Source organism: Brassica napus, chromosome C1, assembly GCF_020379485.1.
Source record: "Brassica napus cultivar Da-Ae chromosome C1, Da-Ae, whole genome shotgun sequence".
Taxonomy (NCBI): domain Eukaryota; kingdom Viridiplantae; phylum Streptophyta; class Magnoliopsida; order Brassicales; family Brassicaceae; genus Brassica; species Brassica napus.
In genome coordinates, this window is record NC_063444.1 from 4,676,835 (window position 1) to 4,702,576 (window position 25,742).

Here is a 25,742-nt window from a genome sequence, read left to right on the forward strand (position 1 = left end):
CGCCGGCAGCTTCAGACGCAGGATTCTCGCCGGAAAAGCGAGCAGGGACTCGCCACACGGAGTGTATTGGAATTTGTGTCAAAGAGGTTTTGAATTTTTAATATTTTAGTTTATACACTCCTTTATCCTATATCCATGTCATTTCTGTGAGAGACAAGGTTTCACTTCTTAGATTTAGGTTAGGTCAAGAGAGATGAATGAGAATCGTGGGCTGAATCCCGTAAATAAACTTGAAGAATGAATATGATTTTATTGATGAGTTGAAAGATGATGAATACAAAAGAATGTATCTTGAGATGACTGCTAAAGAATACGTAATGCTTTTAATCTAGTACAAAAGTTGATATATGGAAAAGAGATCCCTTGTCTTTTATCTTCTCCATCTTTATATAGTCTAGGTTTCGTTGGCAACCCTTCAACTGTTCTCCTAGATATTTGGCTTCAATTACGGAGCTCGCTTTAGGCTCCTCTTGACCGAGTCTCTTAAGGTGTTAGCTCACTTTCTGTCGTGACCTCTGCTATGATGTCTCCCAGGTCCAGTCGTCAGCTCGGCTTTCAGCTCCCTTTGTTATGATGGGCTTATCGCAACCCACATGCTAGCTCACGCTTATCGGTACCTCACCTGAGGGTCATATTCGGGTCCAACAGTTGCCCCCAGCTTCCGAATAAAATCCTTTGTCTCGGAAGCTAGAATCTAGCTATCGATCTTATCTTTTCGTTAAGATAATGATTAGTTCTTATCCTATTTAGATTCAGCTTACTCGATCTAACGGTCTTTATTACGTTTGGCAGAATCTATGGTTCAGATGGAGAGGGTTTGAAATGACTTTTCCGAATCTCGAGAGGTGATGGGATATAAAGCGGTGAACATTAACTGCTAGCCTTCCACTTTCTCCACGCCTCCGTTCGGTTTTCAAGGTAACTTCTCTCTCTTTATTTTACTGCGATTTTTTTTATCTTCCTCGTTACTTTTCTCTGCAAATTCTCTCCCAAACCTTGCAATCGATTTTCTCCTTAACCTTCCCATACTATGGATCATCCGAAAGAAGGTTCCGGGGAATCCGGGATGCCTCCCTCTGCTTCTGGAGCTAAACTACTGAAAGTTAAGCAAGAAATCGGAGCCAAGATGAGGAAGGGGAAAAAGACAGCCAGGGAGGCAATCGCGACCAGAGTTTCTAAACGGAAGAAGAAAGACGATTCTAGTGGGAGCAGTCCTCACTCGCCTTCGTTGCTGAAAAATCAAGACGTGGTTAACCTCATGGTTCAAGCTCTCGCCCAAAAGGAGCTTGGCCGTGCCTGTAATTCTGACGAAACCCCCGAGACCGCTCCGGAGGGTTGGTTCTGTTGCCATGAGAAGTACATCTCCAAGTCTCACTTGAGATTTCCTCTTCCGACCCTACTGCTTGATCTACTAGATCATTATCAGTTAGCCCTTTCCCAACTCTGTCCCTCGGTTATCCGGGTGATAAACGGCTTTATCACTAGGTCCAAAGAGGAGGGGGTTAGCGTCGGTCTTACCGAACTTATGAGCCTCTTTTCCCTGAAGGAAAGCGCCTCTAAGGAGGGTGGTACCGGGACCTACTACCTCCCTAGTCGTCCCAATCATGTTATCTTCAGATTCTCTAGTAGTGATGATGACTGGAGGAAGAAGTATTTTTACGTTAAAGTTGATCCTTCGACGGTTCCTGTGGGTCGGAACCTTAGGGTCACTTGGACTAATCCATCTGGTTAGGAATTCTAGGGATATGCTTTTTTCGTTTTATTCATTTATGGCCGAGTAACCTTTTGCTCTGATTTACTTGCAGAAATCGAAGATCCCCCGAAGCTCTCTACCAAGCTCACCAGGGCTCTATACCGCAAGTTGCAACAGAGTCCCTGTACCTGGGTGGCCTACACCACTTCTCGAATAAGTGCAGCCAGATTCCCAGATACCTACAACGCCTCTTTCCAAGATCCCATTCCTGCTGAGAACCTTGAGAGTGAGTTCTTGTCCGAACCTTTTCAATGATTTTATCGCTTTGAAGTTTTTAAACTTAAGGATTTCCATTGTTCCAGTTTCGGCAGGCGATTCGGTTGTATCGATCTCAACTGGTGCTAGTGCTTCGGGAACTGAAAAGTCTCAGCCAGGTGACATGACTCTGCGACCGTCATTCCGTTCTAGGGGTAACCCCTCTAAAGCTGCCAGTGCTTCTCGTGGAAGCGACAGGAACCAAGGAGGATCGTTCCTTATCTCAATGAAGGAAGTTTTGGACGACGGAGGATCCAAACCTGTTGTCGAGACTACTCCAACTGAGGTTGTAGCTCAGGATGCTGCTCCTCTCCCTGAGGTCCAGGTGCCGGAGGCTGACTACCAGGCTCCGAAGGGTACCTCTGAGATCGAGCCGTCGAGACACAAGAGGCCCAGGATCGATCAGGGCGGAGCTTCCATCCGTTCTTCTTCCTCGTCCTCTAGAGGAGGGACTGTTGGGTGGAGCTTTACCCATTCGAAGCCTGGGTCGATCCTGGATGACTCTTGGGGCCTAGCTGCGATAATGAGGCACCTGAAGAGCGTGGGATGTCCCCTTCCAGCGCTCAAGGACCTGACTAACCGAGATGAGTATCTCGATATTGCCCACTGTATGGGTCAGGTACGTGATCTCTATCTGTTATTTGTTTACATTCTTTGGAGACGATGATATATATATATATTTCTTTGGATTTATTGCAGTTGGCTGGGGCTGTTAACAGGGCCCAGCTCAGGTTTGAGAATGCTCTGTGTGCTGCCCCCAATGCTGGTGAACTTGCTGAGGTTACCGAGATGGTTAAGGCAGCCAAAACCGATCTTGACCAAGCCCGGGTTCGAATTTCTGAACTCGAAGCCGAAGTGACGAGGCTAGGCTCGAAGGCCGATGCTCAGCAAGGAGAGATCGAGAGTCAAAAGCTCGATATCCAGGTGAAGAGCAGGAGGATCAATGATTTAGAGGCTGCTCGAAAGATAGCTGAGCATCAAGTACGTGAGCTCATTGCCTCATCCCGGGATAGCCAGAAGAACAAGGAAGCTGAAGTCAAGCTGGCTGTCAGGGAAGGGAAGAAAGAAGTCGCCGAAGCTTACGGCAAGATCCTGGTCTGTGTTAAGGAGAAGTTTGCTAGGAAGAAAGATGAGGTCGACGCTTTGGTGTACGCTCAGGAGCTCCAAGCTAATGCCGACCTCTTGAAGGATATGCTGAACAACAAGATCCAAAGCGTTGAAGAGGAGTACAACCAATTGGTGGCCTTATTACCAGAAGCGACAACTGCGTATGAGAAGGCTCAAGTCTCTGACTTCTCGGTCAGCAAGCTTCCTCTTCCCCAGATCTCGGAGAGTTCAGGTACTTTCGAGATTAACATGTTTAATCCATCCTTTTCTGGGGAGTATGGCTCTAATTTGGGTTTGATGGCTCCTGACTTAGCTCCAGTCGAGGCAGCAATAGGAGGTGACGGCAATGTGGTCGATGAGGGAGTTCCTGCCGGTGCTGGTGATCCGATTCAGGAAGAGAAGGAAGATTGAGAGCTACGGCTCTTTTAACTTTATGTTTTGTGTTTTTAAGACTTCGGCCTAAGGGCTTTGTTTCGTTATGTTTTGTGACTTAGTGCCTGAGGAGGCCTTTAAACCTTAACGCTTGCTGGATTTCAATAGCCTGGGGAGGTTTTTAAACCCTTTCTTATGTTTAAATCGTGGCTATTATTTCTGTTTTAAGTTTTTGAACTTAACCTCGTTTCATTTAATCATAGTGATTGCGAATCTCAGATGAGTTGTGTGCCGTCATCGTTGAGTCGGATTAGGACCTTTAGTCTTTATTTATGATAAGCATTTAGCTTAATGGATATTCGGTCGTGATAACCTTAAAGAGAAGTTCTTGATTTTAGCTCGGGGACCTGAGTCCGATTCGAAAGGTTCTGGGACCTGGTTGTTCAGGTTCGTAGGAACCTGGATTTAGATTCATAGGGACCTGAGTTAATTCGAAGGACTTCGAGGCCTTTGAAGTTTAACGGATGGAATTGAGGAATTTCGGGATTTTCCTGATTCTTTAGGATTTTAAGACTTTTCGATTTTGATAAGGGTTTCAAGACCTTTTGGTTTTGATTAGGATTTTAGGACCTGGTTGATTGTTAAGGATTTTAAGACCTTGCTGATTGTTAAGGATTTTAAGACCTTAGTTTATGTTAAGGATTTTAAGACCTTGCTGATTGTTAAGGATTTTAAGACCTTAGTTTATGTTAAGGATTTTAAGACCTTTGGGTGTATTAAGGATTTTAAGACCTTAGGTTCAGGTTTTAGGGACCTGAATGTATTCGAGATTGTTGAGCTTAGGTCCCGATTTAGGGGGACCTAAATTTTCTTGGAGGGTTTTAAGACCTTTGATGTTTATGAAACTGAATCAATCGTTTTATTAATATCAGATATCAGAGAATACATGATTCAGATTATTTACACAGTAACTATTTTTAGGCTAAGTGTTCTTGGTAACACCTGCCCCTTTGGCTTAGGTGAGGAGGTTGGTGAGAAGAGGTTGGGGCTGCACTCATGACGGAGTTGCCTACGTACCCAGTCAAGGGATCAAGCCAAACGTAGTTCAGGGGTTTTAGGTACCTAATGATAGTATCTTTTGAGGTTCGTGGCATTCCACGATCGGATTTCAGGTACCCCGGTTCGTACCTTCTGGAGTTTGTAAACTCCGGGTCGTACTATGTGGATAATTCGGTAGGGTCCTTCCCAGTTGGTTCCTAACTTTCCAGCTCCCGGTTCCTTTGTTCCTTCGAACACTTTCCTAAGCACTAGGTCCCCTACGGCGAACTGTCGGGGCCTTACTTTGGAATTGTAGTGTCGTGCCATTGCTTGCTGATAATTTTGAATGCGAAGCAAGGCTTGGTCTCGTCTTTCCTCGATCAAGTCGAGGCTATCCATCAGGAGCTGGTTATTAGCTGCGGGATTTGAGGTGCAGAGCTCCCGTCTGAGGCTACCTGCGGTGGTTTCTGCTGGGACGACAGCTTCCATCCCATAAGCTAAGGAGAAGGGAGTTTCCTCTGTAGCTTTTCGTGGGGTGGTTCGGCAGGCCCATAGTACTTCGGGTAGTTTTTCCGACCAAAGCTCCTTTTGGGCTCCTAGGCGTTTCTTGAGGTTTGCTAAAACTGATTTGTTGGCAGCCTCCGCCTGTCCGTTCCCTTGAGGTCGCCGAGGTGATGAGAAGGTGAGGCGGATGTTCCATTTATCGCAGAAACTTTTGAAGTCGTGGGATATGAACTGTCCTCCATTGTCGGTTACGATTTCGTATGGGACGCCATGCCTGCATACGATGTTTTTCCAAACAAATCCTTCGACCTCGAATCTGTTTATTTGTTGGAAAGCTTCAGCTTCAATCCATTTCGTGAAGTAGTCGGTTAGGACCAGGAGGTTTAGTAACTTCTTTCCTTTCCCTGAAGGTACTAATGGACCTATAATGTCCATAGACCACCTCATGAATGGGTAGGGAGCTGATATGTTAGACAGCTTTTCCGCTGGTTGGTGTATGATCGGTGCATGCCTTTGGCATTTGTCGCACGATGAGGAGTAGACCTCACAATCTGCGATAATGGTAGGCCAGAAGTAGCCTTGTCTTTTTATTCGGATGGCTAAGGCTCTGCCTCCGGAATGGTTTCCACAGGAACCGTCGTGCATTTCCTTCATGAGTTTCATAGCTACTAGGCCGTGAACGCATTTTAGGTAAGGTCCGGAGACACTTCGTTTGTGGAGGGCTGACTCGATTATACAGTATCTTGCTGCTAAAGCTTTGAGTTTTCGAGCCTCCCACTTGTTGGGTGGAATTTTTCCCTCTAGGATGTAATCCATGATCGGTATTCTCCAGTCTTCTCTCCCTACAACTTTGTTGTGAAGAGAGGAGGGAGATTCCTGTTCGGGACCTGGTGCCGTGGTGCCCCCGGAGATATTCGTTGGAGTAGGTTCTGGGTTCTGAGGAATATCTCCAATTTCCTCGTTATCCCCTGTGGTTTGTGTAGCGTTCCTAGATGCGTTTTTAAGAGCGGTGCGGCTTCTTGTTTGGACTTTATAGACAAGTGGCTCCGAGGTCTGGATGGTGCCCCCGGAGGTACTCGTAGAGTTAGGCTCTAGGGAGTCTGAACTTCGGTGAGTACCTTCACTTTTGTCGTTGTTTTCCGGGTTCTGGGTTGCTTTCCTGGAGGTGTGCTTTCTAAAGCTGCGTGTTCTAGTTTTCGGGAACCAGAATGTCGTGAAAACTTGGGTAGCTACCGTCGGGAGGCTGTTATCCTCTATTTTTTCCTTTGGTTTGCTATCCATCTCAGCCTTGGTAGCTATGTCGATACTTGGCTTCTCGATTCCTTCCACGGGTATAATTCGTTTTACGAGAGGGTCGGATGTGGAAGCTAATGCGGCGAGCGCGTCTGCTGAGGAGTTCTCCCCTCGTGGGATCCTCGTTAGCTCGAACTTGTCAAACTGCTTTGTGAGGTTTAGGACGACCTCGAGGTATGCCCCCATTCTTTCGTCCCTTGTTTCGTATTCCCCGTGAAACTGGCTAGCTACCAGCTGCGAGTCGCTGTAGGCGTTTAGCTCCCGAATTCCGAGGCTCAGGGCGAGCTTTAATCCAGCGATTAGTGCTTCGTACTCGGCCTCGTTGTTGGAAGCGTTAAATCCAAGTCTATAGGATTGTTCGATGGTTTCTCCGGCTGAGGAGGTTAGTCTTAAACCGACACCGGAGCCTTGCCTTGACGAGGCTCCGTCCACGTATAGGCTCCATTTCGGAACCTCTGTTTCCTGGTCTAGATGTTCGGATGCTAGCTCAATAACGAAATCGGCGAGGACCTGAGCTTTTGCTGCTGCTCGGGGTCTGTACTCGATGTCGTACTCGCTGAGCTCTATAGCCCATTTTGCTAATCGTCCGGATTGGCTAGGGCTATGCAGAATCGTCCGTAATGGTTGTGAGGTCATTACGATGATCGAGTGCGATTGGAAATAAGGTCGCAGCTTCCTGGCAGCTGTCACGACTGCTAGGGCTAGTTTTTCCATGGTGGGATATCTCGTCTCGGCGTCTATTAAGCTTTTGCTAGTATAATAGACAGGTCTCTGTTCGTTTTGTTCCTCTCGTACTAGCACTCCGCTGACTGCAGCTGCCGACACGGCGAGGTACAGGTACAGTGGTTCTCCTACTACAGGTTTGGATAGTATCGGAGGTTCCGAGAGGTAAGCCTTCAGCTGTTTGAAGGCTTCTTCGCACTTTTCATCCCATAAGAACTTCTTATTATTTTTCAGAAGTTTATAGAATGGAAGGCATTTATCGGTGGACCTGGAGATGAATCGATTTAGTGCTGCGATCCGTCCGGTCAATCTTTGTACCTCTCTGGTCGTTTTAGGTGATGGCATTTCCAGGAATGTCGCTATTTGTTTCGGGTTGGCTTCGATGCCTCTTTCGGTTACGAGGTAACCTAGGAATTCGCCGGAAGGTACTCCGAAGGTACACTTAGCTGGGTTTAGCTTCATGTCGTATTTGTTGAGGATTTCGAAACATTCTCTTAGATGGGAGATGTGGTCCTCCCCCTTTGAGGATTTGACTAACATGTCGTCGATGTAGACTTCCATGGTTTTTCCGAGTTGTCCAGCGAACATTTTATTTACTAACCTTTGATAGGTAGCTCCCGCGTTTTTCAAACCAAACGGCATGACCTTGTAACAATAGGTTCCTCGTTCAGTTATGAATGCGGTTTTCTCTTGATCCTCAGGATCCATCATAATCTGGTTATATCCTGAAAAGGCATCCATAAAGGACAAGAGCTGGTGTCCAGCCGTTGCTTCGACCAAACGATCGATATGAGGTAACGGGAAGCTGTCCTTAGGACAGGCTTTGTTTAAATCGGTGAAGTCTACACAGATTCTCCATTTCCCATTCTTCTTTTTTACTACCACTGGGTTAGCTAGCCAATCGGGGTATTGTACCTCTCGGATGGACCCGGCCTTTGTTAGTCGATCGACCTCGTCGTTGACAGCTTGGGCTTTTTCTAGACCTAGCTTACGACGTTTCTGTTTGATCGGTTTAAAAGTAGGGTCTACATTGAGCTTATGAGTGGTGACATTTGCATCTATGCCTTTCATGTCGCTGGTGGTCCATGCAAAGGTTTTGATATTCTGTTTTAGGAATTCGACGAGCTCCTTTTTGGTTTCGAGAGGTAGCTCGGATCCGATGCTCACCTGTTTCTCAGGATTTGAGTCGTCGATGCTAACTTTTTCGGTGAGGTTCTTAGGGGGACCTCGGATATTTCGTTGCATTTCGCGACTCTCCTGGATCTGTAATTGCTATTGGGGGGATTCTTTTATGATCTCGAATCCTCCCAGGTAACAGATCCTTGAAATCTTTTGGCTACCGTGTATGGTAGCTATTCCGTTGGTTGTTGGAAATTTCACGCATTGGTGATAAGTTGAAGCTACTGCTTTCATCTTATGAATCCAAGGCCTTCCGAGGATTGCGTGGAAAGGGGATGGTTTGTCGACAACTATGAAGTTGGTCATTTTCATGACTCCGCCAGCTATAATTGGGAGCTTAATTGTTCCCAATGAGGTGGCTGTTTCACCTGAGAAACCTACGAGGTTGGATTTCTGGTCGACAATTTCGTAGTCGTCTATTTCCATTCCCTTTAGTGCGTTGTAGAAAATAAGATCGACGGAGCTTCCGGTGTCGATCATGAGCTTAGGTACCTCGTACCCTGCTATATTTAATGTTATGACAAGGGCATCGTCGTGAGGTCTATCGAGGTCTAATGTCTCACTCTCCCAGAAAGAGATCTTAGTGTTAGACTCAGGCTTGGTCGGTTTGGACTGAGTGTTTGACACAGCTTTCCGTACGTGACTTTTAATAGAGTTAACGGAGTCTTGACACACATCGGACCCTCCAAGGATGTAATCGATCCTTGAGCCAGGGCTCGATTGGGGAGGTGGTTTACTCAAGAGGGCCTCGATTTGTAGGCTTTTTCCTTGTGGAAACTTTCCAAGGATCATATCGACTCTCTTTTTGGGAGCTGGGGGTGGTGAGTCTGTTTCTTTTTCAGGTGACCTCTCGCGTTTTGGAGAGCTATCTCTGGGACCTCTCTTCTGATAAGGTTGTGGCTTTTTGAGGTCCACATCTTTTATTTCTCCGGCTGCGAATTTAGCAGCCAGTTGTCGTTGGAGGTCCCAACATTCTTCGGTTGAATGTCCCTTTCGATCGTGGTAAGAGCAATGTTTGCTCTCGTCATAACCTTTGGACCAGGGGGCTTTAGCTGTCGCGGCGACAGGTTTTTCTTCCTTGTCTTCCTCGACTACGTAAGAATGTTCTCCCTGGGTCTGATTATTTCGGGAGCTACCTCTTTTGTGAGGTCCCTTTCCATCGGAGGCTTCGCCTTTCGGGTGACTCTGGGGTTTTCTGTGGAGCTTATCTAATGCTGCCATTTCCTCCTCCAAGGTAATGTATCTAGAGGCCTTATGGAGGGCGTCATCGATAGTTGGAGGGGGATTTAGCGTTAGCTCCGAGAAGAAACCTGATTTATACCAGAGACCTCTCCTAAGAGCCTCAATGGCTACCTGATCGTTGGGATTCGAGAGTTTAGTTCTTACTGCTCTGAACTTTTCGATGTAGACTCGCAGTGAGTCTCCCAGTCCTTGTCTGATCTTCCAGAGGTCAGCCTCAGACGCTTGTTTCAGGATGTGAGTTGAATATTGCTTCATAAAGGCGTTAGCCAATTGATCGAAACTGTCTATAGAGTTCGGCTCGAGGCTGGAGAACCATTCGAGAGCTGTTCCGATCAGGTTTTCGGCAAATGTTCTGCAATATCCTGCATCACACTCTTCCTTTGTGAAGTGAGCTTTAACGATAGCTAATCGGAAGGCTCTTAAATAGGCCTTTGGGTCTGCGTTCCCATCGTATTCAGGAATCTTAATTTTTCGAGTATCTCTTATGTAAGAGTTGGCAATTCTATCGGTGAACGGAGTTCCACGAGTCTCCTCAATTAAGCTCTCGATTTCGGGAGCTGAGCTCGTTACCTTGTGAACTTGAGCTCCCAATTTCTGGAGAGCTGCGTGGGTTCGCTCCATGTACCTGCGAATTGCGTCAGGTCCCTCGAAGGGAAGGACATTTGGGTCATTATCAGATACTCGGCGAGCAGGTTCCTGGTGAGACCGAGCTCGGTCGTCTTCCCAGCTAGCTGGCGAAATAGGTCGCTCATTGGTCCTTAGGCTCCGAGCGAGGTTAGTGCGGAGAGCTGCAGGATCAGCATCCGTCCTTTGGTATTCGTCTGTGCTTGGGGTTGAAACCCTAGCTTGAAACACCGAAGCTGATGTTCTGCCCCCGGACGGTATGTTGGTTCCTGCTCCAGACCCGGAAGGAGGTGGCGGTGGAGGCAAACGGGTGCTCCCACCGGTGTTTCGATCAGGCATGGAGCTAGTTGTAGCTACATTGCTCCCCATGGTGCTGGTGATAGGAGGGGTAAACGCAGGAGCTGTCCTAGCGCGAGGCGTTTGGAAAGCAGGTTCCTGCCCTTCTGCACCTGGGCTATCAGGGGAGAAGTTCAGGCGCTCTCTAGGGAAGGAAGGGTCAGCTAACCGTTCATGGAAAGTGACTCCTCTTCCCTGGTGGACGGACGGTTGGGTCGTTGCGGATTGAGATCTGGTTATCTCTTCGAACTGTTGCTGCCGTTCGGCTAACTGTTGCACCGTTCGCTCGGTCTCTTGAGCTTTGTCCACTAACTGGAGCATCATCCGACGGATCTCAGAAAGCTGATCTTCCGTTTGGTTCGGAGCGGATTGATGCGATGGGTTATTGAGGGCTGAGGACCCAGAGTTGGTCCCTCCGGAGGCTCTCGGGTTATTTGCCCCCGGAGCAGTGCGATTCGGTGAGCTATTGCTCTGGTTCGATTGATCGGGGTTAGATGGATTCGTTCCGTCTAATGGATTCATCCTTTAAGCTTTAGAGAAAGGGATTCGATTATTTGTCCCCACAGACGGCGCCAATTGTGAGAGACAAGGTTTCACTTCTTAGATTTAGGTTAGGTCAAGAGAGATGAATGAGAATCGTGGGCTGAATCCCGTAAATAAACTTGAAGAATGAATATGATTTTATTGATGAGTTGAAAGATGATGAATACAAAGGAATGTATCTTGAGATGACTGCTAAAGAATACGTAATGCTTTTAATCTAGTACAAAAGTTGATATATGGAAAAGAGATCCCTTGTCTTTTATCTTCTCCATCTTTATATAGTCTAGGTTTCGTTGGCAACCCTTCAACTGTTCTCCTAGATATTTGGCTTCAATTACGGAGCTCGCTTTAGGCTCCTCTTGACCGAGTCTCTTAAGGTGTTAGCTCACTTTCTGTCGTGACCTCTGCTATGATGTCTCCCAGGTCCAGTCGTCAGCTCGGCTTTCAGCTCCCTTTGTTATGATGGGCTTATCGCAACCCACATGCTAGCTCACGCTTATCGGTACCTCACCTGAGGGTCATATTCGGGTCCAACAATTTCTTCACTGTTGTGTAATCTTTCTAGTGACAACATTGGGAATAAAAGGACTTGGTGATCTAACTATTCTATGGCATGGTTAAGGATTCTCGTTTCCCCTTGAGCCCTACGAGTCTCATTCACAAAAAGACATAAAATTTAAATCTCTAGAAGATATAGTAGCTGTAGATTAATATAGTTTATAGTCCAAAATTTAAGATATGTATAGTTACTTAGTCTTATTAACCAAATGAATTTCCCTCACAGAAACATACATAAGTATCGGAAACAAACGTTGTGGTTTTGCCGACCGCACGTTAAAACTTGAACAAATAAAATATAATATTGTATACAAAAAGGAATAGTTAAGAAAACGCACGAACAACTTCCCTTGGTATGAGCTTTTTATGAGATATAAAAATGGATCATACTCAATAAGGCCTCACCCCAAGAAAATTCCCCGGTGGAAAGTAATTGCAAGCGAATAACACACCGCGTCGGCCATTGCAAATCACATGAGCGCAGCCAATCCTCTGCGTGTTCCTCCACACAATCTGCGTGTAATGGCCACACATCTCGGCCCTACACGAGTTAGAGTAATAGTTATAGCTCCTTGCTTCTGACAACCACCCATTAGCGGCTTGAACAGGGCTCCATCTTTTGCCTGAGCCCCAGAATAGATTCTCACCGTACGGTCCATTCGAATGGATCAAGGCGCAGTCACGACGTCTCTGGTTGGCCCACCATTGCGCGTAGCGGGCTAGTTTGGGGTCCCACCTTAGTGGTTTGAGCCTCAAACGAGCTCTTGCTGCGTTTTGTGGACCCATGAATTGTTGTTGGTAGTTTGCAGCATCAACACAATGAAAACATGCTACGATTATTAGTATAAGAGCCGCTATTGCAGACGAAAACCCATTAATGTGTTTAGGAGAAGCCATGGCGGTTGAAGCTTCACCTAATGGTGTTTGCTTTGGTTTTATATAAGCTTCAAATCGTGAAGGGAAATTTTGTTTATATGATTTTTTAGTGATATATATGTATTTACTTTATATACTAAAATAAGTTTTTAGTGATGAAATTTCAACTCTATAATTAGTGGTGTACATGTTCGATTATGATAGCCACATTTGAACTTGTTTTGAATTCTTAGATTTTGTATTATACTACCTCTGAAAGTAGGATTTTCTAGATTTATTATTTGTTCCAAAATGATAGATTTTCTAAAATTTTAAGGTACTTTTAGTAGTTAATGCTGAAAAATTGTATAATTTTAAGAAACATTAATTGAAAATATTTGAATTGATTGAATACTAATGGTTGATATTTATTGGAAAATGTATAGTAAAATAAATAATAAATTTAATTGTAAAAAATTAATTGTTTTCTTAATATGCGTTAATATTCTAGAAAATCATTTTTTCAGGAACACAGGGAGTAGCACTTTATATATGCTTAACGTATATTTTATGCATAGTAGGTAAGTTATATATTAATATTGTAGACTACCCCAAAAAAAGTCTTGGGAGGCGAGATGATTTAATGTAAAGAACTGTTCGTTAATGGTATAATATTATTTAAATAAGCGATAATTGTTTTTTAACTAAGTCAGCCGGCAATATTTAGGCATAAAGTTATGTTTTAATTTATTATTACCATTTGACATTTTATATAACTGATAGTATAAGTTTCAAAGTGGTTCTCACTTCTCACTAGACCAGGTTGGAGTTATGTTGGATCCAAAATGCAAATGAGATAAAACGCCTAAAAGCCCACATAGTGCAACAAATGTATAACTCTAATGCACTACATGATCAACAATGAAACATTCTATTCTATGCTGATTGTCAACAAGTGCAATTAATTCAAAGCCAAGTTTTATTATTGTATAAGTAACGAAAAGAAAGATAAATGTTGCAGAGTACTATACAGATTATGTTGATCAGGACACTACGCAAGAGCTTGAGCGAAGATGGACCGATGAGACAATTGCTGTTCGTAGGGTCACGTAAGATACGGTATTTTGCACCGTGATACTTCTTAACCTTAGGGTTTGATGTTGAATGAACCACCTAAATTTCATCACATTTGTCTCATAAATGACATGATAAATGTATGAATTTGGGTACTAATGAAGTTAGATAAGCGTATACTCGTCCAGCTGCATTCAAAGCTTTCATAGCATCATGGAGAATATTGCTACTCCCAAAAGAGTATTGTCTCTTTCTTGGGGAAGAATAATTATAGGACAACCTGCTAGACCTATCCAAAATCATTACTACGTTTTTGTGTGTGAGTGATTATACATCGTTCTTTTTGTCAGTCCCCCGTCGCATCGTTATGTTATTGATCCTATTTCTGTTCAGGGCTCAGTTGGTCGTTGCTATCTTGATTTGTGTACGTTATTAACATTGAGGTAGAACGATGCATTTTAATTTCAAGTTCATTAAACGGATGCCTAGGAAAATACAAATGGAGTTTTATGTAGTTTTTTCAGTTTGTGTATTCATAAAAGTTTGGAAACAAACGTTCAATTAAAAAAAAAAATATCAATTTTTTTTTAAAAAAAATCACTTCAGTTAGTAAAAACTTAAAAAAGACACATTAAGGATCCGTATTATCTCTTTAGATCTTTTTTTTTACTCTTGCCAAATTATGACTACTTAATATTAAGTAATAAATCTAATAAATCTGCAATTGTTTTCTTTTAGAAAGAGAAGTTTCAGTTATAAATTTTGTAAAATTATTTAGAAATATAAGTAGAAATAAAATCTGCCAATTCTATAACTTTCAAATTACTAGATTTTTTTCTCTCTCTTATTTTTTAATGTTTTGAGATTTACTGATTTGTTAGGAAAAAGTCTTCATAATTTGATTTTGTTGGGTCCATATAAAAGCTAATTGTACTCTTCCAAGACCTTGAAGTCTAACACAATATTTATAGGGCTTCTTCTCCAATCGACATGTACGTAATTCTTGCTGAATATGATCCGCCAAGATGAACAACCGCAGGAAAATAAGAACAGCAATCCTCCACCGGAGCTTCCGCCGCTCAATCTACAACCTCATTCGTTTTCTTCACTCCCAGATGTAATCGTTGAGAACATTCTTGCTCGTATCTCGAAATGCAATTACCCTAACCTCTCTCTCGTCTCCAAGAGATTCCTATCTCTCCTCTCTTCTCCTGAACTCTACACGACACGATCTCGCATCGGAACAACAGAGCCATGCATCTATATCTGCATGGAACGTTTCAAAGACCTTGGTCTTAAATGGTACACTCTTTGGACGAAACATGCTCATGTTGAAACATTAACCGTTGACGATGCTCAAGAAGATAATCTTCCATGTAACGAATATTCGCTGGTTCCCCTTCCTGAATCTAATTCTCTCGTACCATTTATGGATCGCACTAATGTAGTGGTTGGTTCGGAAATCTATTTATTCGGTGTGACCTCCTCTGAACAGCCTTCTTCATCTGTTCGTATTCTTGATTGTCGGAGTCACATGTGGCGTGATGGCCCTAGCATGTTGGTGGCTCGAAGGTGTCCCTATGCTGTTTTCCTCGATGAGAAAATATATGTGTTTGACGGTTGCGGGGAAGATGAAACTTGGATGGAAGTATTGGACATGAAGACTAAAACTTGGAGCCCCTTGCTTAGACATAGAGTTGCTGTGCTAGAAGGGGGGTGGTTAAATACCGTTGGGCTTCAAGGAAAGATTTACCTAATTACTAAAATAAACTACTGTGCTTATGACCCAAAACAAGGTACGTGGGAAGTCGTGGAAGTCCACGATAATTTGGGATATCTAGGCAAATGGTGTGTGAGTGTGGTAGAGGATGTAATGTATAGTTATTCATACTACTCCGATAATCTAGTCTGGTATGATTCCAAATGTAAAAAATGGATAGACGTCAAGCTCTCGAATTTCGAACTATTGTATAAGTGGCGTATGGTTAATATACTCAACCACGGTGGGAAACTTTTAGTTATGTGGCTCTACAAGTTTGAGGAATACGACGGGATAGAGGTATGGAAAATTAGGTGCGCGAAAATAGTCGTAGAGAAGCGCCATGGAAATGAGGTTTGGGGTGAGATAGAATGGCCTGTTACTGAGGTTAAGCTCCCCGAGTTGTCTGAGCGCTTTAATTCTCTAGTCATTTCGATTTGATGATTCGTGAAAGATGGTGTGTTTGAACTAGTTGACCTTACTAGTCGTTGTGTTCTTAAATGAGCATGTTGTTTTTATGGTCTCTCATGAAAATAGTTTGAGATTTAAAATATGATTTTATATATATGCATCATTATTGTCACAATATTAAGTTGTAATGCTTTAGAAACATTTCCTTATCAACATTAAGAATGGAGTATTTACTCTCGTGTCGTAAGAGCACCTTTATCGCAGAACCCAAAATGGGTTTCTTCATCAAATAAAGGTGTGGGTCCCACGTTTTTTTGAAAAAACGGTCTCCAAAAGTTCTAGTTACGGATTGCTCTTTGCTAGTTTGTTACACTATTTTGTGGGCCCCACGACACGTGACGGTCCGCGATTGGTTCCGTTTTAACTGTTTTTTTAAATCAGATAAAACCAAAAAAAAAAAAAAATTTAGAAACCCTCACCCGATAATCATGCTCTAAGAGCATGTTCAACGCTGAATCTTAGCATGGGGTTCTTATTTGATTTTTTTTTTATTATTTTTTTTCTGATAAAAAAAAAATTAAAAAGCTAATTAATCGCGGACCGCCACGAGTTAATGGGGCCCGCGAACAGTGCAAGAAACAAAGAAAGAACGTTCCTTATTTTGCATACGCCCGAGTTATGCAGCTCTTCTGCAAGTTTCTCTTTTCTATCTTTTCATTACTTTTAGTTGTTAATAGAGTAGATACTCATACGCCCGATAATGCTGTTCTTAGTCGTGTGATGCAACGAGAGAGTTTATAAAGCATAGTATACTTCAACAACGAACATATTTGAAACTGAGTACATGAAACTTTCAGTCAAAAAAACTCTTAAGAAATGCGCTCTCTACCACAGTTAATAATTTCCTACCTGTTACGATATCTATAATGCAATAGACCGAATTTAAGGATACTTCAATGTGTATGACTTACTGTTACGTTCTAGACTTATAGGTGGGCTACGTTTGGAATTAATAAAACACAGGCGAACTTCTCTATAGGCGGTGCTCAAGAGTCGAAGCCGCGTTTACACATCAAAACATTGGAACCAGACATTTTGAAACAATAATGAAATTAATATTTTAATTGGATTCGTTTTGCAACAGCCAACAACGGATCAAATCATTAATGTAATACATTACTGTATTATTAGAAATCTCATCCAGTGAGACAAAAGCACATGCACCATTAATGATCAAACTCCATGAAACTTCCATCTCTCTATCTCTTTTGCTTCATTTCTAGCAGCTATATAAACCAATGTCACATACCTCAATTTCCATCAACGATATACATCAGAGATCTACAAATTAAAATGAAGTCTTCTTGCGGTACAAGGTTTGCGTTCTTGGCTCTCTTCCTCTTTGCGCTACAATCTGTGTGCGTCTATGCGGGTAGCTTCCACAAAGACGTTCAGATACATTGGGGTGATGGCCGTGGAAAGATTCACGACAATGAAGGAAAACTTCTTTCACTTTCGCTTGACAAATCTTCTGGATCCGGTTTCCAATCCAACCAAGAGTTTCTTTATGGCAAAGCCGAGGTTCAAATGAAGCTTGTCCCTGGCAACTCTGCTGGAACAGTCACAACTTTCTATGTAAGTAACATATTGTCTCTAAGCATTTTTGTCATATTTTACTATACGTTTGATTACATTTAGTTATTAAGTGTGTTGGTGTTTTATGATGACTTTGTGTAGCTTAAAGCGCCTGGAACTATGTGGGATGAGATCGATTTCGAGTTCTTGGGAAACATAAGTGGTCATCCTTATACTCTTCATACCAATGTTTACACAAAAGGCACAGGAGACAAAGAACAACAATTTCATTTATGGTTCGACCCAACCCTTGGCTTTCACACTTATTGCATCACATGGAACCCCCAAAGGATTATGTAAGCCCTTCCTTCGATCCCTTATAGTCTCATATCTTTTGAGGTTATGTGTTCGTGAATCAATATTCTCTTCTTCTTTTTTGTTCGCTTTATCAGCTTTACAGTTGATGGTATTCCCATTAGAGAGTTCAAGAACTCTGAGTCAATGGGAATTCCATTCCCAAAGGACCAACCAATGAGAGTCTACGCGAGCCTTTGGGAGGCCGAGCATTGGGCTACAAGAGGAGGATTAGAGAAAACAGATTGGTCCAAGGCTCCTTTTACTGCTTTCTATAGAAACTACAATGTGGAAGGATGTGTTTGGGCTAATGGAAAATCATCTTGTCCAGCGAATTCGCCATGGTTCACTCAGACACTCGACAAGAATGGCATAGATAAAGTGAAATGGGCGCAGAGTAAATACATGGTCTATAACTATTGCACCGATACAAAAAGGTTTCCTAAAGGTGTTCCTAAAGTGTGCACTTAAACTGTTGATTCTTTGATTTGTCAATAAGTTACTGGCGTTCTCTTTGTGATTCAAATAAGTTTTATTTATTCTGTTTCATTCATTTGTTGCTCATGTATGTGTGTGTGGTGGTGTATGTGCAAAAATTTTAAATTAATAAGTGAATAATAAATTATGGAAACAAGGGTTTTCGTTACTTAATTGGATCCACTTGATTTGTGAAATTTATAAAATATTGAGAGCATTGATAAGTTCATTACTAAAATAGTAAAATTACACATCAATTCTTGGGAAGCACAAATAAAATAGTTTTATGAGAAATGAGAAAACTATAGTATCGGTTTTGTCTACGCATAATTGAGTAGAAACAAAACAATGTAGCCAGAAGTAATGTGTCTCTTAAGTCTTAACGTGTGGGGAAGTTGATGATTTTGTAGACTCAACGTCAAAATCGGATCATGAGCTTTCGTGTTGTTTAATACTATTATATGGCCAGGCTACAATGCGTGAACAAGATTACGTTAAGACAAGGACCATGATCTTGAAAGTGGATCACAGGTGGTTTCTTAATCTCATGATTAATTTTTTGGTATGGTAGTTTGTCAACGTAGGGACTAATTTTATTTTATTTTGGTAAAAACGTAGGGACTAATTTGTCAAACTAAATTTCATATACTAATAAACTGACGCGTCCAGGCTTATTCATAAAATCCAGCTAACTAAATTATATTACCCGTAACGTTATACTAATCGTCAAAGATTTTGCTATTATTTATACCCGAACAAAGTAATTTTCTTATGTTTTTAGTTTGGCAAGCGGTTTCAACCATTAAGAGAGTGAAATATTATTTCCTCTGGATCGAGATATGATTTTATGCAACATTTTAAATGGGGATGTACCATGTCTTTATCATAAATCATGGTGAAATGAAAGTAGTGGATATTGTTAGAATGCAAATATTAAATATATCGACAAAAAAATATTTAATATACACGAACCCTCTATGCGGCGGGGAGGGTTAGGCTCAGGTCAAAAGTCGAAGCCGTGTTGACGAAATGATTTCGGTACATTCAGAACGCGGGACCAGCATGTAATATACAAATTGTCCATATACATTATTTTCTCTTCTTTGTAACAATAAGCGAGTAATGAAATTATATGTTATTGAATTATTTAGTAACAACCAGCAAGAGGTCGAATGCGCCAACTAGAATACAGCACACTATCAATCATCAAACCATGAAACTTCCCTCTCTTTTTCCTTTGCCATTTTCCAGCAGCTATGTAAACTCATGTCACTTATCTCAGTTTTCCATCAACAAAAACATTCGAGATATCAATACTACTCAAGAAATATAAAAAATGAAGTTTTCTTGTGGTACAAGATTCGCGTTCTTGGTTCTCTTTCTCATTGCCGCACAATCTGTGGCTGTTTATGCCGGTAGCTTCCATAAAGACGTTCAGATACATTGGGGTGATGGCCGTGGAAAGGTTCGCGACAGAGATGGAAAGCTTCTTTCTCTCTCCCTCGACAAATCATCTGGTTCGGGTTTTCAGTCCAATCAGGAGTTTCTCTATGGCAAAACCGAGGTTCAGATGAAACTTGTCGCTGGTAACTCTGCTGGAACAGTCACAACATTTTACGTAAGTAACATACTATTTCAAAGAATATTTGGTCATCCTTTCCTTTTCGCTAGATTACATATAACTAATGAGTATCTTGGTGTTATATGATGATTTGGTGTAGCTTAAAGCACCTGGAACTATGTGGGATGAGATCGATTTTGAGTTCTTGGGAAACATAAGTGGTCATCCTTATACCCTCCATACTAATGTTTACACACAAGGATCAGGAGACAAAGAACAACAATTTCATTTGTGGTTCGACCCAACAAAGAACTTTCATACATACTGCATCACATGGAACCCCCAAAGGATTATGTAAGCAGATCATTCCATCCTTTGCACATTAATATTACAAGTTTTGAGGCTACACATAATCTCATTAGTTTATACTTTGTTAAGGTTAATAAACTTCTCTTAGATGTTATTCTAGGTCTCAATACATTCTTTCGATGTAGGATTCCTAATAAGTTTTCTTTTATTTCCTCTTTTTCAGTTTTACAGTCGATGGTATTCCTATTAGAGAGTTCAAGAACTCTGAGTCGATTGGAGTTCCATTCCCAAAGAACCAACCAATGAGGCTCTACGCGAGCCTTTGGGAAGCAGAGCATTGGGCCACAAGGGGAGGATTGGAGAAAACAGATTGGTCAAAGGCTCCTTTTACTGCTTTCTACAGAAACTACAATGTGGAAGGATGTGTTTGGGCTAATGGAAAATCATCTTGCCCTGCGAATTCCCCATGGTTCACTCAGACACTCGACCAGAGAGGCATAGATAAAATGAAATGGGCGCAGAGTAAATACATGGTCTATAACTATTGCACCGATACAAAAAGGTTTCCTAAAGGTGTTCCTAAAGTGTGCACTTAACCTATCGATTCTTTGATTCGTGAATGAGTTACTTGGCGTTGTCTTTGTAACTCAAATGAGTTTTATCTATTATGTTTCATTCATTTGTTGCTCATATTATGTGTGTGTGTGTGTTTGTGGAAGATTTTTTAAGTAATAACAAATAATAAATTATGGAAAGAAAAGGTTTCGTTACTACAACTTTATTGATTTCACTAGAGTTATAAAGTTCTTAACATTTACAGAGGTTCAAAATATATAAGAAATACTTGGGTGGAACATTAAAAATTTATGCTTAGGGTTGGTTTCAAGTTTGGTCGTAGGAATGGCTTTGCTTAATAGTAAGACGATAAAAGTGATATATATTATTTATAGGGGATAGGGATTAGGGTAAACTTTTTACATATTAACAGTATATTAGGTGACAATAAATCACAGTAGATTCATATATATTAAGAACTTCTACTAATGCACAAGAGTAACGAGACATTATGGTAAAGAATAGGAATAACAACATGGGTTTTCTTAGGGTGGAGTTCTTAGCGGAATATAAAAATTCGTCTCTTAATTTATAACTAAAAAAAATAAGAACCAGTTCTTAAAAAAACTATAAGTCCAAGTGATACTAGGTACTCAGAACAATCTAGTCTTTTGCGTCTTAGCACTAATTTGAAGTTAGTGTCACAAAAAGGATAAAATAATATGTAGATTTCAATAGTATAATCTAGCTTTTGTTGTTTTCGATTTTTGTTCTCTTCTTCTTTTTTCTGTTGGACTAGGATGGATGTAAACAAATCTTCATTCAGAAAATGTCAAATCAATCAAAAGAGTGGAAAATAATATGTGACGACATGGAAAAGAAGCACAGTTGCAAGATTTTATGCATATGATACATTGATACCAGTTAAGAGAATATCACCAAAAAATTATTACCCTTATCAAAAACTAGTGACAACAATTTAGAATAAGAACTCGTCTTGAGTATTACCCTTGCAGGGCTTCAGGAGTTGATCAATATTTACAAAACAAATATGTGTTATTTCGCTATTCTAGCAGACTGGGCCTATGGGCTGGCTAAATAGCTTTACTAATGCTTGTACGACAAGAAACTAAGAAGACTTAAAATTGTGTTAGAAACAGCAATAATAAAAGCTTGGCCACCATCATACCAAACAACAATGTAATTTAGCTACTTATGAATTGCTTTATCGTGTAGATAAATAGAAAATTGAGAAAGTTGCACAGAAGAAAAGAGGAAGTTGGAAAATAACGTATGATCATGAACTTATGCATTAAATTATTTCCAAAGAAAATTAACATCTATATATCGCTACAATCGGTTGCACATACTGGTGTTTAAATTAGGCATATGGACATTTTGGGTATAGATTCGATTCAGGCGGACATTTTGGATATCAGATAGTTTGGCTAGTGGGGCTAGAAAATCCATATAGGAACCAACAAAATTATTGGTTCAAATCGGTTTTAATAGTTTCTGGTTCATGTCGGTTCAGATAATAAATTAGGAACTGCTTAATATACAAAAAAAATCGGTTTTCGTTTTGATTTCAGTTCTACTTCCGTTACTTCGGGTAATTAGGCTAATTCAGGTAAAATATATGTTATTTGGGTCAACTTTTGAGTAACTAAGATGAGTCAGATAAAAATATCAGATTATTTGGATATTTCAGATAAAATATCTGAACATTTTTTGATAATTTTGGGTAGTTCGTATATTTTTGATAATTTTTTTTTCTCAAATACATTGGATATTTTTAATATTTTTTAGGTATTATAAATATATATATATATATAGTTATGTTATATCTAATATATTACTAGAAAATTTATATATTTGAATATATGTTCAGTTCTGTTCGGTTATTTTAGATATACAAATATAAGAACCATTCGGTATATGAAGATTCTTTTCATGTTCCGGTTTCAATTATTTTGGTTTGGTTCATATTAGGATCTGCAGTTTTGATTTTTTTGCCCAAAACTAGTTTAAATCATCAGATTAGCGTTGTGGGTTTATATGAGTTTTGTTTATGCCACTATTTAAAGGATCTCCAGCAAGAAACATATTTTTGAGGGTGGATGATTCTCAAATGAAGATTTGAAGGCGGGTTGCTCCAACAAGGAACCTCAAATATATATTTAAAGTTATTTTGTATATTACATTTTAATCTTGAACCTTCATAATAATTAATTATAAGCACATTTTTTTAATAAAGAAATAATAAATACATATTAATATGCAAAAAAAATTATAACTCATATATATATATACATTGGGTTAACCAAATAAACTTTTTTTATTTTTTATTTTTAAAAAGGCATCAATTAGCAAAAGAGTTACAAAATGGTTAAATTAAGTATGCATAATATTTCTATTTTACATAATATTAGTGTATATTAACAATTTTGATTTAAATTTGGACATATTTAAGTATTTTATGTATCAATAATAACATATATGTAAATATATATTTGAATATTTAATCGAAATATATTTATAAAGATTAAAGTGGTACAAAAATAGTATTAATAAAATTATATGTAAGTTACATAATTGTAAAGACTAAATTGAAAAGTAAAAAGTGTTTTGAGGTTTTAACTATTTAGACTTTTAAAATTTGAAAGTTTGAGGACTTGTTGGAGAATAAAAACCTTGTTGGATATGCTTTTAAGCATGACAGAATATTATACTCCATCTGTTCCAAAATATATGATGTTTTAAAGAATTTTGATGTTACAATATAAGATGTTTTGATTTTTCTATGTAGTTTTTACTTTATTAAAAACTGTGTAACCAATCATATTTAATAATCTATTTTGTAATGGATTGAATACTATTAATTTATAGTTTAAATGATATTTTTTAGACAAAATTAATATCGATTTTTTTATCGAGTCATTTTATATTTAGGAATAGAAGGAGTATTTGATTTGAAAAGAAAACGATAAAAGAGAAATGGTTGATGATTATCCAATAAGGTTGTTATCGAAACAAGTGGATAATAGCCCTGTTCTAAAACTCGGCCGCCTAGCCGTCTAGGCGTTACGCGTCACTTTTCCGTCCCGATTTATGTCAAATCGGTTTAAAAAATCGGATATCCGATTTTTTTCCGCCTAGACCGCCTAAATGACCGCCTAGCCGCCTAAATGACCGCCTAGCCGCCTAGGCGGCCGCCTAATCTATTTTTTATTTATTTTTTATTTTATTTTTTTATTTTTTTTTATTTTTAATAATATTTTTATTTATTTATTTGATCTAAAATTTTATAAATATCATTTATATTCATAATTTTGATGAAAATTACACTATATTAAGTTTATATATTCTATTTGTGTGTTTTATACAATCTTAAACATGAAAATGTATTAATGTTATACACAATTAAAGATTAACATGTTTATAACATAGTAAACCATCTAAAAATTCCGCCCCGCATAATTTCTGATTAATCCCCGATTTTCTCTTTAGGCGCTAGGCCCAACCTGACCGCCCGACTAGCGCCTAGCGCGTTCCCGAACAGGGGATAATAGTAATAGATATTTAACTGCTGAGTGCTGACTGCTGAGGATTAGAGTTCAGAAAAGTGATCATAGTACCATTATTAATATATAACCACTGGCAATAACCAAGTATGAAAAGGACATAGCGACCTACAAGACAAACCAAAATAATTGATGTCAGTTGCTAATTACGCTTATCCATTGAGATCAGCTGGTTTATGAAAACGACATTCAAGCAATTATTTTAGTAGAATAACATATGAACTTATTTGGTTAGGCACAATATGCTCGGTAACAAATGTATATGGACAGTTTATCTGGTTTAAATAATTGTGTGGTCGTGAGGTGAGACTACAGCTCTCTCTCTCTTTTATAATTTTGTTGCAATGACGAATCTATCGTTATCACTCATCAGTCTCATCTTCCGTGACACTTGACCAATAGAGAAATTTCTAGAACAAAAACTATAGTATGTAACAATGTTGAAAAATTTCATAATTTACCAGAGAGTAGTAAGTTAGTAACTCAGAAAGTCAGAATAGCAGACCTTTAGTACATTATATAACGTTTCAAACAATATTCTGAAACATCTAATCGCTTAAATATGCAATGGGGGTGATTTTTTTTTTTTTTTTTGACATCAAACATCTACGTAATCATACTGACTCTCTAAACCAAACCGGTAACTTCGCATCTATGTGAACGACGAAAGACGGTTGTTTCCTAACACTGTGTGCTAAGCTATTTGCCTTTTGATTCTCCATCCGAGGTACATAAATTATCTCTGAGTTTAAGAAGCTTCTTTTCAAAAGCTTAATGTTAACTGTCAAACGCTGACCATTCTTCTGGTTCTGAAACCATCTTTACCAATTGAGAATAATCCATCACAAAACTGACCTGAAATTGCAATGGAGGTGATAAACGTTCTAAAACATACATATGATATTAAGTTGACCTCGTCTATATTGTTTGTTTAATCTCGAATATATCCAAACACAAAATTTTGGTTTTGGATTACAAAAAGAAAGTTGTATATCCACAAATTAATTAATTAATTGATTTATTAAAATTTACAAATTTGTTTTTTCAAAATAAAATAAAAATCTTTTGTCTTCTCAAAAAAATTAATTGGTAAATAAAATATTATTTTTATTTACCAAGTCGCCTTGGCATATTGGTAAATATCTCTAGCTGGAGTTTCCGTCTTGGGTCAGAATAGTATTGACCACCTGGCTGCATCCTTAACGATGGGATTTTGTATACATGGATGCAAGGTTTCGTGAGATTAGTTTTTAGACCTAAAAGCGTTTCGGATTTTCACGGTTACCAAAAAAAAATATACTACTCCTTCCGTTTCATAATACATGATGTTTTAACTCAATGTACAAAGATAAAAAAAATTATTTTTTCTAAAAAGTAGTTTTAAAAATATAATTTAAAAATCATTTAACCGATTACATAAATGATTACAATACCTAATTGGCTACACGGTTATCAATAATGTTAAAAATAACATTAAAATATCAAAACATCATCTATTTTGAAACAACACCAAATCTTTTAAAACATCATGTATTGTAAAACAGATGGAGTACTTCTTTTAGGTAAGCCGGAAGATATGGTTACCAAGAAATTTGAATGTAATTTCAATAATGACTATATAACTTTTCTAAAAATCAATACGAACCTGCAACATTTATGGAGGCCGGAATTGACAAGACCATACATAATATGGTTGAGTTG

At 39.6% G+C, this 25,742-nt stretch overlaps 6 protein-coding genes across 10 annotated transcripts; 4 read left to right on the forward strand and 2 right to left on the reverse strand.

Moving 5' to 3' along the window:
• The first annotated feature begins 357 nt into the window (after window positions 1-357).
• On the forward strand, window positions 358-3,765 carry LOC106404728. 5 transcript variants are annotated; one of them, XM_048745326.1, is made up of 4 exons: window positions 358-918; window positions 1,806-1,979; window positions 2,056-2,627; window positions 2,708-3,765. In XM_048745326.1, exons 3-4 carry the CDS (start codon window positions 2,133-2,135, stop codon window positions 3,524-3,526), a joined length of 1,314 nt encoding a protein of 437 aa, XP_048601283.1. In that variant the 5' UTR covers window positions 358-918; window positions 1,806-1,979; window positions 2,056-2,132; the 3' UTR covers window positions 3,527-3,765. The 5 variants fall into 5 exon arrangements, with proteins under 5 accessions (XP_048601283.1, XP_048601282.1, XP_048601284.1 ...); XM_048745325.1 differs by having other exon boundaries at window positions 1,806-2,627; XM_048745327.1 differs by lacking the exon at window positions 358-918 and having other exon boundaries at window positions 1,578-2,627; window positions 2,708-3,347; window positions 3,429-3,765.
• A 534-nt stretch (window positions 3,766-4,299) lies between these two features.
• On the reverse strand, window positions 4,300-8,290 carry LOC106446250. Its single transcript, XM_013887948.3, has one exon. It carries the CDS (start codon window positions 8,288-8,290, stop codon window positions 4,610-4,612), a length of 3,681 nt encoding a protein of 1,226 aa, XP_013743402.2. The 3' UTR covers window positions 4,300-4,609.
• A 3,224-nt stretch (window positions 8,291-11,514) lies between these two features.
• Window positions 11,515-12,634, reverse strand: LOC106386486 (pathogenesis-related protein PR-1). Its single transcript, XM_013826324.3, has one exon. It carries the CDS (start codon window positions 12,422-12,424, stop codon window positions 11,918-11,920), a length of 507 nt encoding a protein of 168 aa, XP_013681778.1. The 5' UTR covers window positions 12,425-12,634; the 3' UTR covers window positions 11,515-11,917.
• A 342-nt stretch (window positions 12,635-12,976) lies between these two features.
• Window positions 12,977-16,118, forward strand: LOC106384162 (F-box/kelch-repeat protein At5g39560-like). Its single transcript, XM_013824170.3, has one exon. It carries the CDS (start codon window positions 14,469-14,471, stop codon window positions 15,654-15,656), a length of 1,188 nt encoding a protein of 395 aa, XP_013679624.2. The 5' UTR covers window positions 12,977-14,468; the 3' UTR covers window positions 15,657-16,118.
• A 665-nt stretch (window positions 16,119-16,783) lies between these two features.
• Window positions 16,784-18,206, forward strand: LOC106385619 (probable xyloglucan endotransglucosylase/hydrolase protein 17). The gene is made up of 3 exons (XM_013825531.3): window positions 16,784-17,261; window positions 17,364-17,557; window positions 17,654-18,206. Exons 1-3 carry the CDS (start codon window positions 16,869-16,871, stop codon window positions 18,024-18,026), a joined length of 960 nt encoding a protein of 319 aa, XP_013680985.2. The 5' UTR covers window positions 16,784-16,868; the 3' UTR covers window positions 18,027-18,206.
• Window positions 18,207-19,142: 936 nt separating this feature from the next.
• On the forward strand, window positions 19,143-20,675 carry LOC106394469 (probable xyloglucan endotransglucosylase/hydrolase protein 18). The gene is made up of 3 exons (XM_013835040.3): window positions 19,143-19,650; window positions 19,754-19,947; window positions 20,126-20,675. Exons 1-3 carry the CDS (start codon window positions 19,369-19,371, stop codon window positions 20,496-20,498), a joined length of 849 nt encoding a protein of 282 aa, XP_013690494.2. The 5' UTR covers window positions 19,143-19,368; the 3' UTR covers window positions 20,499-20,675.
• The last annotated feature ends 5,067 nt before the right edge of the window (window positions 20,676-25,742 follow it).

What these genes read in the sequence shown, in the direction of transcription:
- LOC106385619 (XM_013825531.3), top strand. Translation starts at nt 16,869, where the DNA reads ATGAAACTTCCATCTCTCTATCTCTTTTGCTTCATTTCTAGCAGCTAT. An exon ending in GAACAGTCACAACTTTCTAT is followed by an intron (nt 17,262 to 17,363) that starts GTAAGTAACATA and finishes GACTTTGTGTAG; the next exon opens with CTTAAAGCGCCTGGAACTAT. An exon ending in TGGAACCCCCAAAGGATTAT is followed by an intron (nt 17,558 to 17,653) that starts GTAAGCCCTTCC and finishes TCGCTTTATCAG; the next exon opens with CTTTACAGTTGATGGTATTC.
- LOC106386486 (XM_013826324.3), bottom strand. Translation starts at nt 12,424, where the DNA reads ATGGCTTCTCCTAAACACATTAATGGGTTTTCGTCTGCAATAGCGGCT.
- LOC106446250 (XM_013887948.3), bottom strand. Translation starts at nt 8,290, where the DNA reads ATGCAACGAAATATCCGAGGTCCCCCTAAGAACCTCACCGAAAAAGTT.
- LOC106394469 (XM_013835040.3), top strand. Translation starts at nt 19,369, where the DNA reads ATGAAGTTTTCTTGTGGTACAAGATTCGCGTTCTTGGTTCTCTTTCTC. An exon ending in GAACAGTCACAACATTTTAC is followed by an intron (nt 19,651 to 19,753) that starts GTAAGTAACATA and finishes GATTTGGTGTAG; the next exon opens with CTTAAAGCACCTGGAACTAT. An exon ending in TGGAACCCCCAAAGGATTAT is followed by an intron (nt 19,948 to 20,125) that starts GTAAGCAGATCA and finishes CCTCTTTTTCAG; the next exon opens with TTTTACAGTCGATGGTATTC.
- LOC106384162 (XM_013824170.3), top strand. Translation starts at nt 14,469, where the DNA reads ATGATCCGCCAAGATGAACAACCGCAGGAAAATAAGAACAGCAATCCT.
- LOC106404728 (XM_048745325.1), top strand. Translation starts at nt 2,133, where the DNA reads ATGACTCTGCGACCGTCATTCCGTTCTAGGGGTAACCCCTCTAAAGCT. An exon ending in TTGCCCACTGTATGGGTCAG is followed by an intron (nt 2,628 to 2,707) that starts GTACGTGATCTC and finishes GATTTATTGCAG; the next exon opens with TTGGCTGGGGCTGTTAACAG.